We start from the raw sequence: 14511 nt of genomic DNA, 5'->3' as shown, positions 1-14511 counted from the left end.
AAAAATCCGGCCCGATCCGCACTCTAGTGTGGACAGCAGTGACAAGTGAACGCCAAAGATGATTCCAAAGTCCCCCCAACAAAAAACTAAAGATTCTAAACTGCAACATAAATGCCATTAGTAATTATGACAATTACATTAATTTTAAATCAGTAAAGGTTCCCAGCAACACATTCCAACGGGTCTTACCCTAAATGGCCACTAAAACAAAGTGCGGACTCCCTGTGGGTGCCATTAGGTTAATGAAAAAACTAACATGCAAAACACACTTTCCTTCTTCCTCTTTGTCTGTGTAGAGAGAAAAAAAACAGTAGCAGTAGAGACTTTGTAAGAGCTAAGCTAGGACTGTATAAGGAGGCTAAAGAGTAATATCTTTAAGTAGTGTGTCAGTTGGAGTGGTCAGTTGGCTTTACAGAGGATGGACACAAGCACAGAAGCTGAAATACACACACACACACACACACACACACACACCTTTGATGGATTGAAATGGTTGATAAATCACATTACAGACGAGCATTAAGAGGACCACACAGTAATTTAGGCAGCAACTCTGGCATCATACACACAAACACACAGGAACAAGTGATTACACGGTTTAGTCATTTATCAAGAAAATGTACTGTTCTCCTGCTACTTTTCTTAGTTTTGTATTTTTTTAAAGGACGTAAAACTCTAAACTGTTGATCAACCAAGACCAAACCAACAACAAAAAACAAACTGACTTTTCATTTTTCAACAACTTTTTAGTTAATCGTTTGATTAACTAAAAAGTAATCAACAATGAAAATAATCACAAGTTACAGCCTAATATAAGGTATGAGTTTATTTAATCAAAGTTCCCTGTGAATCAATTAGTGCTCTGATTTCATCTTGTTATGATTCAGCAAGCACCTGCAGCCCTGGTTTGTCCTATAAATGAATCAGTTTGTCAGTAGCTGTGCCAGAAGTACGGTAGACAACAAATTTGAAAAAGATTCGTGGACAACCCAGTTTGGAAACCAGGCCAAGTGTGCCAGGAAAGCGGAGACCAGGCTCGCCCAGCTCAGTCCTGAACTGAAAATACATTCGGCCTAATGGGAAAAACTGTCTGTTTGGTCTGTAGTAGCAGGTAGCTGCAGAGGCTTCCAGATTCACAGCACCATAAATGGCTTAAGTGCAATCTGCTTGTGGGCGTTTTTGTATAGTAAACGCACAGACGAGGCTTCATGTCCACACACACACACACACACACCAGGGCCAAGTGCCGGCTGGATGTGCTCCACTGACAGCGAATAGGCGATCAGCAGTGTGGCCTTGGTGATAGCACCCAGAGTAATATTATGGAAATATGGCCACATTTTCTGCTTCATAACAGTGAGAAAGAGAACATAAAGCACCCAGCACCCATTGATGCTATGAGCGCTGTAAGGACAATGAAGCTCATTTAAATAAGGTGAAAAAGTTGGCAGGCAGTTCATTGTCAGCTGGGACACCACAGGTGCTTTTCATGTCTCCCATTCAGCCTGGTTAATTTAGTCTTGGCCCCTGACCAAAACACAATAAAACACACTGATGCTTTTGTCTCCTGACTTACTGAAGGAGCTGAAACATTTTAGGGAATAGTTTGTGTTGTAAAAGTCTACCTGGCGGTTTTCAAGCTGCGGTCAGTTCTAGGATACAATAAACTAACATGCACCTCACACGCTTTCAGGTTTTGTAATATGTATTGACTAAAAATAATTGTCGTTACCAACAAGTATACGACACATGCACTCCCTTGTATTCCTCTCTTGGTCATGTGTGAACCGCACTTACACAATCACCGATGATGTGGTTGATTTAATTTGGTTCCCATGAGGTTATTAAGTGATAATATCTGCTTACCAATCTGTGTGTGTGTGTGTGTGTGTGTGTGTGTGTGTGTGTGTGTGTGTGTGTGTGTGTGTGTGGGTTTGAGGTGTTTGTGCACACCTAATGTTTCTTAGCCTGCTGGGCGTCCATCTGTGGGTTTGCTTGGTGTCATTTTCACTCACATGCACACGCACGCACGCACACACACACACACACGGCATGTGCACTACCATTACATTGCTAACGCACACAGAAATCAGACAAAATCCAGGCTCATACAATAAACCGCATACTTTAAACATGCAGAACACACACTGTTACACACGCACACACACACACACGCACACGCACAACACACACGAGAGCCCTGGGTGCTATAGAGGTCTCCTTATACTTCTATATCATGCAGCAGTTGAACCCCCCTCGTTCTAACCAATGCACACACACACCCACACAACACACACACCACACACACACCACACACACACACACACACACACACACACACACACTCAACAATTTATCCTCATAAAAGCATTGCCTGCATAGATCAGCCATTAAGATAAGAGGTGTACGAAAGGAAAACCATGGTGGGCTGATAATTCATTTACAAACTGACTGAGGGATGCTGCTGTGTGTGGGTGTGTGTGTGTGTGGTGTGTGTGTGGTGTGTGTGTGTGTGTGTGTGTGTGTGTGTGTGTGGTGTGTGTTTGTGTTGGTGGGGGGGGGGGGGGGGGGGGGGTAACGAAAGCTGATTAGGAGAGGGAGTGAAGAACAGAGGCGTGGGGTGAGAGTAGGATAGACGAGGAAGGAGAGATAATGGAAGCAGAGGCAAGAAGGAAAGAAGGAGACAGGCTGATAGAAAAAGAAAAGGAAATGATTAAGGAGAAAGAGAGAAAAGAAGGGTAAAGAAAAACTGATAAGCAAAAAATTAAGACAGAGGAAAGGGACTTTTCATAAAGAAGGGAAAAAAAATTGAGAGGAGAGAAAAGGAGAGCCTGGGAGGGTTGAAAGATAAAGAAGTCTGGAAAAAAGGCAATAACCAAAACGTCAAGGAACCAGGAGAGGAAAAGCAAAGGAACAAAAGCCTTAGCACAAATTGTATAACTCCTGACATGTGTTTGAAAACACTTCAGCAATTTTCATTTCCCTTCAGTACACCGTCTGGGTTTGCGGTATATTCTTGGGTTTTCTCCGACCAAATTTGAACCGGTCCAGTCGGCGAACAGAGGGAGTGGCTGAGAACGATGACGTGGAGGCTGTGCGCTAGAGTTGTAGTTCCGTGGCGGCGGAGAAACGCGAGCGAAGCCATTCAGTCCGTTGTGGCAACGCTGCAGAATATCCAGAAGTTAAAGCCCGAGCAAGAGCAATCTTTGCTGAGTTTTGTTGGTGTTCAGGATGTTGTGGAAATTTGATGTTCCAGCTCGCTCCGTTAGGGGTGAAGGAGTTGGCTAAGGCTAACGCTATGAGGCTAAAGCTAGCGATGCTAACGCAAAATATGGGCCTCGTCGGTCTCCCCTCTGTACAAATGAAATGTACCAGTCTGGTAGGACCAGGCTAGCTAAACAGTACAGTTCCCTGCAGAATTTTGAAGGTTCAACCATGGGGCATAACAAGCTTTTTACCCTTTACAGCTCAAAAATCCATCACATAGCTCTGAATAATGTATCAGAACTATAACTTGAAATTTAAAGAACCCCCCCCCTCTCCTCTATCATTGAACAAGTGATCTAATCCAAACGATAGCGGTCCAGCTCTGTTGTCTTCTCGTCTATTATGTGCTTTCGTCAAAATCGCTCCAGTTTAGATGAAAGCGGCAGAGCAGATAAACCATATTGAGACAAATGCAAGCCTTTCATACGTTCTGCTCGCCTCTGCTGATGTCAGAGGTCAGGCCGAACCAGACGGAAAAAGGCAATCTGAAAGACGGATAGAGGAAGAGAAGGTTTTCAAAAGAAAGCAGCGGGGAAGACTAACACATCAAAGTATGAAGGAAAATATATTTGCTACTACATGGTTTGTTTAATAAGGCAGAGATAGATACCAGGCAAGGGAGACAAAGAAATTTAAAAAAAAGCATTTTTTTCTCAATAATGTGTATATTAATTATAGCCAGTCGGTCAATCACGGTAAATAACTGTAAAGAGCTTCTGCTGCAACCGGCAATTATTACTAATGACACATTCAGCTCAGTATCAGCCCAGGGCAGACACAGTCCAACACACACACACACACACACATACACACACACACACCACACCACACCACACCACACCTACACACACATGTTCTTGTTTGAGGCAGTCTAATGATATCTGATTGATAGTCTGCTGAGAGAGAATGTCCTCCAGCCCCGTGTGTGTGGATCTAGCCTATCCATGGTGTCTGGCTTGGGTTTTTGTGGGTATTTGGATTTGTGGGGACTTGACTGCATGTGGGCGTATTGTTGTGAGTGCACCATTCAGATGCTATAAATAACCCTCCCTCTGTCTGTATTTTGGGTTGGGGACAAGTCATCAATTGTACCTCACAGTTTAAGATTAAACTTCGATCTGCTTTGGCAAGCTCCAACTATTTTATCTTTTTTTGATAAAGGGAAAAAGTCTAAATTGCTACTTATCAATTATCCTTCTAAAAACCTATCCCATGTCAATCAAAATCAAAAGCAACTTCGGGCCAGTTAAAGACAGAAAAGAAAAAGCGAATTTTCAAATGATAATACCAGCATTTCAAGTCAGACCTTTTTTCATTGTCTTCTCCAGGCAAAGAGAGAGCAGCGACCAGAAAACAAAAGAGCAATGGCAGAAATAGATAGAGACAGAGGGGCAGACAGAGAGGGACGATCTGTTGAAATACCAAACTGATTAGCTGGTGTTTCTGACATTTAAATGCCACGTTTACATAAAGAAATGTTTCCTAAGAATATTAATCACTCCAGTTAATTCACAAGGAGATGTGAAATGGATCGCCGGTGCTCGTGGCGGGACAAAGGGGCAGAGGGACGAGGGACAAGTATAGAGGGAAGATTGGCCGAATGGTGCATTATAAGTATTAATGGCAATGTACAATATTCAGCTATGTTGAAATTACCCTTCTCTATTATCAGACAAAGACACAGGTATTTTGATGACCTTCAAAACCCAATGGGGTTCAAGAAACATGATGGGACCAGTATGCAATACCATCTAGGTAATAGCTTTTATCCAAAGTACCGTAAAGTACAAGGAATGCAAACATTGTCAGCGTACAGTAGGATGCTTCTGTGTAAAATTGAAGCTCTGGCAACGTCATACTTTAAGTCAATGGGCCGAACACGGCACAGCCCATTTAGTTAATTGGTGAAACCACGTTGTCAGCTTTGAAACATCTTTATCTCGACTGCTGTGCTGAAACAACTTCTCAACATGTGGTGCTCGGATACTTGTTTCAAGTGTGCAAGAAGCTGAATGTATTGCAGCACTGAAGCACTTTGTCAGTGACATTCCAAGCTAAGAAAAAAAAACGACAAAAGAACAAGAAGAAGAGAAGCAGACTCAGTGACAGAACAAAAGTAATTCCAGCAGCAGAAAGATTTAGTTAAGGTCTATCAGTCTTTCCGATGACATTTCATTTAAGTATGTCGGACGTTCGTGGGACTTAAACCGCTGTTACAATTTGTTCAGGTGCTAGGGCTTATCATTGCAAATTAGGCGAGAAACTAGATCTTGCATGTGGGCCGGCAGTTGCTCATCACATTTTTAAGTAGCCTGTCTCGAGCTGTAGCATAGAGATGAGTGACCATAATGACAGCCTGCGAGTGCTCCTCGACAGCACAGGTCTCATTAACAAACTGCCATCTTGATCCATTTCGGTTGTTCCACATGACACTTCTGGGTACTTACAGGGTGTTGCTAACTGCTAATACTGCTGTCATCCTCTCTTTCCATCTGTTGACAGTCGTGACAGCAAGATAGACTGTATAAAAGCTGACATTATGACGGGACAACAAATGTGCAAAACGGATGAACCAAATGCGTATCATCTGGACCAGGATCCAGGCTGCTATTTGAGTGTTGGGTCTGGCTGATTTGTGTGGCCAATATGCAGTCTGCTGTAATTATGACAGATGTACTGCTACAACAGAAGAAAGGAAGGACTTTTATATTCCTTCACATCCTGTTCATTTTATGTATTGTTAAATTAAATGTATCTACTTTAGGCCTACTTAATGTAAAGGCAACAATGCGTGTTGTACCATTCAAATGATAATATGGCTTAACCATACTCATCTAGTGTAAAAGTATTTCATAAGTCTGAATTTCATTGGTGTGTTTTGGGTACATTCACACCGAGCTTTATTTTATCTTTAGTGGAGCAGGTGCACTACTACTTTTGTTTTCTTGGGTTGGTCAGAACAATGCCATTCGCCCTTTGGTGCAGAAACCGCCTCAAGTTACCGCCTTGGTCTTGAACCTCTTCCAATGGACAGAGGTGTTTTTGGTTTCTACTCTCCACATATTTTGACATACCATTCCACTTCAAAAACAACCTTTTTGAGCCAATCTGTTCAGTTCTTTAGTGTATATTTTAGTTTTGTGAGCTACCATGAACTGCTAAAATTTACCTAAACCGTACGCTAATCATAGCAACCATGCTCCACATTACATTACAATATACAAAGTGATCACTCCTTCTGTTTCTAGTAGCCTTTCTTTCAGAGACGTTCATTAAAGCTTAAGTCACCAATAGAAACATTCTGATGACCAGACAAGACACACCATAACACTTTTTAGCTGTTTAGGTGTCAGTTTTGACTAGTATTACTAAACTTTGTGTCATGCCAAGACTACTGTAACTCCTTTGTTTCTTAGCAAGATATTTCTTATTTATTTACGAGTTGTCTAAAATGCTGCTGCATAGCTTTTGAACAGGGCCTTAAAGAGCTCATGCAACTCAGATCACATCACTTTGGCTCCCCATCAAATCCAGAACCCAATTTAAATTCAATTAATTGAATTAATTGAATTTAAATTAAATTAATTTAAATTTGTGATCACTTTTAAAGTTCTTCATGGTCAGGCATCTGGCTATATTAGAGATCTGTAGTGCAGACTTATATCACCAGTAGCTCTCTTAAGGTCCTCTGATAAGGGTCTCTTAAACTTTGGAACTCTCTTCATTTGGACATTTTGGGGAATTTGCTTATTCTCTTTCTGGTGGAGAGTTAGATGAGAAGATCAATACCAATCTCATATCTATCCTTTTTAATAAAAGCAGTCTGTTAGGTTAGTTTGGCACAATGACTAGAAACAGGAGGAAACAGCTTGCCTGTCTCTGTCCAACAGTCACTGTACAAAACGTAGTAGCAACGTCTGCCTACTAGCACCTCTAAAGATCCCTAAAACATGTCACACATGTTCAACAGACAAACACTATAGTGGTAGCGATCTTGTCGAACTATTCCTTTTAATAGATCTTTAAGTCTTGAATTCCTGATTTTTTTGGTGGGTATGGAAATAGTAAAATGTATTTTGACATAAAGTTTAGTTCCAGCTTAGAAACATTGCTACTTCTTTCCCATATTATTTAAACCATGGTGGGTTTTCCCACTTTCACTTCAGCACGTAAAGCCAGGTGATGAAATTTCTCGCACAGACCTAAATATTAATCCATATCTCCCAAAGGATCTTGATAATCTCCTTCACTCGCGCAGAAAGCACATGAGATCAGGACGTTTTGAAAGGTACACCTCAGGGCTCAGACGGAGCTTAACACAACGGCCTGGAAGGTTCTGCTAAGTCATGTACAGGTAACACATCAGCTGTACTAGTAGAGTGCCTGTTCAAAATGTGCCTGTTTGGAACAGGCCGATTACTTGGCCTGTGACATTGCTGATTGTAGAAACCTCAGAAACTTGTACCCTAAGGTTACTTACAGAAGGGCCCCGAACCGCTTAAAATGCAACTCCACTGTATAGCCTACTACTAAGCTTTATTTACAGTGAAGGCTACGTCTACATCAGAGGAAGACAATGTACTACTTTTCGTCCACGATATTGCATGTTGTTATCACCACAGTCAGCGTTTACACCCTAACCCAAATCTCAAGTTGGGTCTCATTGGGTACCCGAGAAAGCAAGTGTGAAGTAGATTGACGTGCTGGCAGATATACATTGTGTTCCCCTATAGTCGTTCTGCACCTGCACACTGCGTGAGTTTGATGGAAGTGATGTAATGTAACGTGTTGTGTGAAGTGAGCAATCCTTTGCCTAAAGGGGAACTATGCAGTTTTTTTAGCTCAATTTACCTCAACTGGATAGAGAAACCTGCGAGAAAAAAGCAAAGGAATTGCCAAATATTCATAGCGCCACTTTAAAAACATAGTTGCAGCCGTTATATACATCTAAATATCTGGTATTGTGTAGAGGTTTTGAATGTAGTGATTCATGTAAAGCTGGCTTCTTGTAATGCATTGTCCAGGTTTTTGGCTTCTTTAAGGAAGGTATACGTCATATGCGTAATGTTACCTAACCTGAGGTAGTGATAGGTGTATAATATGCATTTTTTAACGGGGGTATTAATTTAATAAGTAATTAATGGTGAAAGTTAGAGTGGCAAACTGACACAAAAGTGTGTTTGGTATGTCCAGCAATCATGTAACGTTGGAAGCAGGGAAAATTGTACTGTAGTCCAAGCCGGTGAAAACCCACCCCCCGCTGCTGTCCAGCCTGCTGCGTTTTGCGGGTGTTTTTGCGTGTGACGTCCAGGTGTTGTTGTTTTTTTTAGCCGTCATTTTTTTGCCCGCCTTTATTGTTTGTCCGTTTAGTTTCATATTTATGTTCAATCCAATATCTAATGATGTCCAAACTGTTCCAAATTTCAAATCCTAAATTCATTGGTTACCCAGGAAGCAAGTGTAAAGTAGAGTTCAAAGTAGAACCAGAGACGTAGAGACATACGTAACACACAAAACCCACCCACACACACACACACACACACACACACACACACACACACACACACACACAGGTGTCATTACTTCATTAGATAGATGTCTGTTACCACTGTTATGCTGTTATGTTATAAACCATTGTTTACGACCACAGTCGTACGCCCATCCTGTAATCTTGGTTTAAGTGGGACTCTTAGTAGGGGTTGTGTGCAGTCTATCTATAGCTGAGTGACTAAGGACTTTATGGCTATTACAGATATGATTGAGCAGTTGTGATGGCAATGAGTGGGCCTGAGTAGGGAAATTGGATATGTAATGGAAAGGTTTTCACCTATGATCATCATTGTCTTTTTCCATCTCCGGCTTTCTTCTGTATCTCTTCCCTTCCCCACCATTTGCTCTTCCCTTGCTTTTTTTCTATCCTCTACATCCTTTTATATATTTTTCCTCTCTCTCTTTGCTCGCCCCATCTTCCCTGCCGTCCTTCCCTCTCTCTCCAAGCCCTAAGTAGCCACAAATGGTCCCTAATAGCTTCCAATGGAGATGAATTGATCGTTGTGTGAACCGAATCGATAGGAGATTGCTTTTGCTGTACACAGTGGGATACGGAGCAGGCAAGCGGCCTTAATTAAGTTAACAATAAACCACGATCGCTTCGGAGTTTTATTAGGAGAATAAAGTTTACGAGGAATACAGAGGGAGCAAAAAAATTCTGGTCTCAAAATGAATGGGGAGGAAACAGAACAACAACATATGTTTTCCTCGTCGGGATGTTCCTTGTGTGACTCATACAGTGTTTGTTTGTTGGATATTTTCTACCTGTTTTCCCTCTCCACTCCATCCCAGCTACTTTCCATACCTCCTCCCATCTTTCTCCAGGTTCTTCATTTATGCCGTCCTAACTCGTCTGACCTCCTCTCCATCCCCACCTCCCCCCCGTCTATGTTGTATATAATGGGAAGAGCAGCAGAATTTGATCAGCAGTTTTTTAAAGGTCACAGCACCAAGCAAAAACTCTCAGCCAAAAGCGCTGAGGGAACACGTGAGGGAAGGACGAGACTGAGGAAGGGAGGAGGCAAGCGACAGGAAGAGATAACAGGCCAGCAGAGTGGAGGATGTAGGGTGGGGGAAGGAAGGAGAGCTATAGAGAAGGAAATGCTGCATGGGGAGAAGACTGGAGCTGGATATGGAGACGACGGAGACAGGGAAGAAAGTTAGAGGAACAGAGAGATGGGAAGGCAGCGCAGTAATGGAGGAAGGAGATGGAGCAATGGAGGGAAAGAGGGAGGTGAGGTAATTTGCTGTTTTGACACAACATATCTGGTAACAGATGAATGCATATTAAATATTTAGGAAAGAGAGCACGGGGCGGATGAAGAGAACAGGAAAAACAGGAGGAAATGAAAAGATTAGCATAGAGAAGAAAGAGTGGGCGGGAGAGGGATGAAGGTAAGGATGGAGGAATTGAGGGAAGACGAGAAGATGAGACACTCATCTCTCCTTCTATCCTCAGTAACTGTCGGATCCTAATCACCTCTCCATCTCTTAAGGCCCTCTCACCAGATCTCTTGGCCTGTCTCTCTGTCCCTCACTGTCTTACGCTCTCTCTCTCTTCTGTTTAATATAAAAGACACTTTTATCCCTCTGCTGCAGTCTCATGATGGCCACACAGTGCAGCTGTCTCCCTGTCTGTAGCAGTAATAAATTCTTTGAGATCATTCTATCGTTCATTATCAAGTAGACCAAATGTCTTTCCCCAAACTCACTGAAGGCTCTTTCTCCCTGTTGCCTTCCCTTCCCTTCTCTGCTGTCTCTTTCATCACCCACGTCTTTCTGCTGCCAATCTATTCCCTTAGTGTTTAGTGTGAGTGTCTTTCTCCATCACTTCAGCGACATATCCTCAGCCTGTCTGCATTGGGATGACTTTTTCTTAAATTTCCTTTAGCACCGGTACAGAATTAAATAGATTCAGCCTTATTATATAGGCAGGAGACTGTATACACTGAGTATGGACAACAGGACATTGATGGATGTACTGTAGCTCCGTAGTCTGGCTCTCCACTAACTACTGCATTTTGGAAAACTCATGCTAACATCTTGCTAGAGCACGAGCATCAGTCTGTGCTAACAAAACAGTAGGTGGAATAAACATCCTCGGTCCCTAAGGGATTTTGTGCCGGCATTAAACAGGTTGACAGACAGCGGCCTCATCAACTTTTTCTTCCATTTTCCTGTGTTTTGTGAAGCGCGCGCACACACACACACACACACACACACACACACACAAACAAATATACTGTTATCTACAGGTATTCATAGACACAACAAATATATTGTCAGTGTTTATTTAGCTCTATAGATGATGTTTAAGTTATGAGCGGCCATTGCAGAGCCATATCAGCTTTAAGGGAGGACAAAACTCCAAGTAACTGTCTCTGCAAGATCAACACATATTAAGACTAATGTGCTGTGTTCACAGGTGGATGCACAGTGTAGATAAACAATCTGAATGTGAACATGCCCCTGCCCTCGTCCTTTGTGTAGCACGAGTGAAAGGAACATCTCTGTCGGCAGCATCAAAGCCTGTCGTAGCAGATCCCATAGGACCCGGCTAGTCAGCTCGAAGCTCCACCTACAGGCGCCAAAGCTTTCATCAGCGGCACATATCACAAAACTGACGTATGCTAACATAGCTGCTTCTAGTGGCTCTGCAGCTCTCTCTCTCTCTCTCTCCCTCTGGAATCATAGTTGTTGAAAGGCCGGGCGACTTCACACCTTATCTGAAGCTTCTGTCATTTGACACATGCAATGGATGCTGGGATTACGGCAGAGGGAGGCTGTGTGCATGCATTGTCCTTTGTCTGTCAGGAGAACTCAGTGACATATTTACAAAAGAGTGATGTACCAAGGCAGCTGAACTTTGTTGTTTTGCAGCTGAGCCACGTAATGAGAATTTCACATCAAAAGATGAGTGTGGTGCAAATAAACAGATGGTCTGGTTTAAATATTGATATTTATTACCCAGGTTCGAGCAATAAACCCCAGCAAGTAATACATAGCTTTAGCTGACTGGCCATTAAGGAGATGTGTTATAATAACCGGGATAAATCAATACGGTGGTTGCCTATATATTTTATGAAACATCCCTCCGCCACTTTTGTTTGTATGTGATTTAGTTGGTGTTTTTGGGGGATTGTGCGTCCCAGCTGGAGTGGCTGTTTATATCATTGGTGATGAAAGAGGGGCCCCCAGGGGCCTCAGTAATGGGCTGGGAGGCCTGTGACTTCTTATAATGACGTGTGTGTGTGTGTGTGTGTGTGTGTGTGTGTGTGTGTGTGTGTGTGTGTGTGTGTGTGTGTGTGTGGTGTGTGTGTGTGTGTGTGTGTGTGTGTGTGTGTGATGTGAGAGAGAAAGAGAGAAGAAAGAGGGGGAGAGGGGCACAATTGCAGCATTATTAATTGTCAATGGGGAGGACCACTTTTACTATAAAATGAAGCCGTTACACAGGAGAGAAGGAGAGAGAGAGAGAGAGAGAGAGAGGAGAGAGAGATGGAGCCTGTCCCGCACATAAAGGCAGGGACACAAAGAGACACAATGTCTCTCACTCCACTCACACACTTACACATTGTGGTGCCAGTGAGCCCCAGTGTGTTCAATAACAGCAGGTGTGCAAGTGCAAGCACAGCAGACTTGCCCTGACTGGAAAACACCACCACACACACCACACCACACACACACACACACAAAAAAACACACACACACACACACACACACACACGCACACACTGGCAGAAGCAATGGGCAGAAGCACATATGTCAGCACACACACAAACATTCATATGCCTTTCTTGTAACTTTCACATCCAATGAATTTTCTCATAGTTAAAGCTAATGTCTGATATACTAATATAATAATATTGTAAACCATATATTTGGCTGTGAAGGCTGTAGTGTTGCCATATGGTCTCACATTAGGGCTTTCAAAACTCAGCCATCCAGAAGAGAGTGGGGGTGTGTGTGTGTGTGTGTGTGTGTGTGTGTGTGTGTGTGTGTGTGTGTGTGTAGGGAGTGTGTGTGTGAGAGAGAGGAATAGCGAGCCTTGTAAAGGGGTGTTAATATGTAAGCTGTGGTTTTTAAAAAACTTCTAGTTCATACTGCAGATCAGTAAATATCATTTTTGGGCTAAATGAAGCTATTAATGATTTTCTTTCTTTTTAATGCATCACCTCCTTTGTCTCCTGCTCTTTCCCTCACATGTCTTTCTCTCTGCGTGTGTGTGTGTGTGTGTGTGTGTGTGTGTGTGTGTGTGGTGTGTGTGTGTATTTAGCAGTGCCGTATCATACGCTACGCTGACTTCATTAACTATCTCAGCATGAGGGTTCCATTGCTGAATGATAATACACCTACAGTACACACAGACACACCACACACACACACACCTGAACTGCACAACACACACACACACACACACACACACACACACACACACACACACACACACACTCCTGGGAGCCTAACAGTAATGCATAGATAATTGATAACAATTTATACTGGATTTCTTGCTGTCACAAGCCACAACTGTTGTTGTTTCTTGCCACTAATCTCCTCCTCCTCTTCTTCTTCCTCCTCCTCGTCCTTCTCCTCTTCCTCCTCTCAGGTCAGTGTGTTGGAGCGTCAGGTGATAGATTTCCTGGGCTACCAGTGGGCTCCCATCCTGACCAACTTCCTCCACATCATCATCGTCATTCTGGGCCTGTTTGGCACGATCCAGTTCAGGCCGAGATATGTCACCGGGGTGGGTTTTACATACTTACACCCACACATTTGAAACAGCCATTTTACATTTCCTTTGCCCTAGATTTAGCAACAGCCTCTTATTAGCTTATACTCAGCTCTCTACATCAGATAACGAGGGATGAGTAATGTTGGAAGGGAGTGACAGTTTAAAGGTTTTATTTTCTGTCTCACTGGAAATAATTTGTACATGTCAGCTATGAAAATTAAGCCCCATTCGCACAGGACTAGAATTTCCTGGGGACCTCTAGTGATTTGTAATAATTGCAGTGGTCGTCTAGGATCTTAATCCCATGCGAATCTGCCATGTCTGTAATTTGTCAAGTAAAAATTCCACCACAATTTACCTACCATACTTTGCCACACAGAGGTCATGGGATAATATTAGTCCTGCGCAAATGGCATCTCTGTGATTTGGGGGTTCTATTGGCTGTGTTGGCAATTCTAAATGAAAGCTTTGACAGTGCCTTGACATCATCAGATGTGGGGGATAATGTCAGGAAATCTGAGTAAAATACAGACATTGCTTATTCCGTGTGAATGCGCCACATGAAACAGCCGTTGATGGGGGGGTAACTAAATCACATGAGGTCCTCTGGTTATACTAGTCCCATGCGAATAGGGCAATAGGAATGACTTGAACTGCATTGTGTGAAAAGAACAATCGTAAAAATATAACATAACATTTAAAAATGGATCCTCTCTCATATGTCATACCTACAGAATACACTGTAAAATAGCAAAGCTGCATAAATATAACAAGAAATACAGCTCAGTCTTGATTCATTATTTAAATGTATTCTTATCGTTGGATTTAAGACTGAAGGAAGACAATGTGGATTTGATATTATTTATGTAGTGCATAAAAGTTTGTAACAGTGATGTGGAGTGGGAAATGTCATAATCTGCCAAACACACGCGCACACACACACACACACACACACACACACACAC

The 14511-nt window shown here is 42.6% G+C and overlaps 1 protein-coding gene across 1 annotated transcript in view; it reads left to right on the top strand.

Moving 5' to 3' along the window:
• The window catches only part of nkain2 (sodium/potassium transporting ATPase interacting 2), a gene marked incomplete at its 3' end in the record, with an annotated part of 81161 nt that overhangs the window by 26602 nt on the left and 40048 nt on the right, over window positions 1-14511 (top strand). Inside the window, 1 exon segment of the mRNA XM_032543893.1 lies at window positions 13421-13558. Coding sequence (XP_032399784.1) covers window positions 13421-13558 — 138 coding nt within the window.

Source organism: Etheostoma spectabile, chromosome 18, assembly GCF_008692095.1.
Source record: "Etheostoma spectabile isolate EspeVRDwgs_2016 chromosome 18, UIUC_Espe_1.0, whole genome shotgun sequence".
NCBI classification, from domain to species: Eukaryota; Metazoa; Chordata; class Actinopteri; order Perciformes; family Percidae; genus Etheostoma; species Etheostoma spectabile.
The sequence above is the reverse complement of the archived record's forward strand: the minus strand, read 5'-3'. Positions and strand labels throughout refer to the sequence as shown.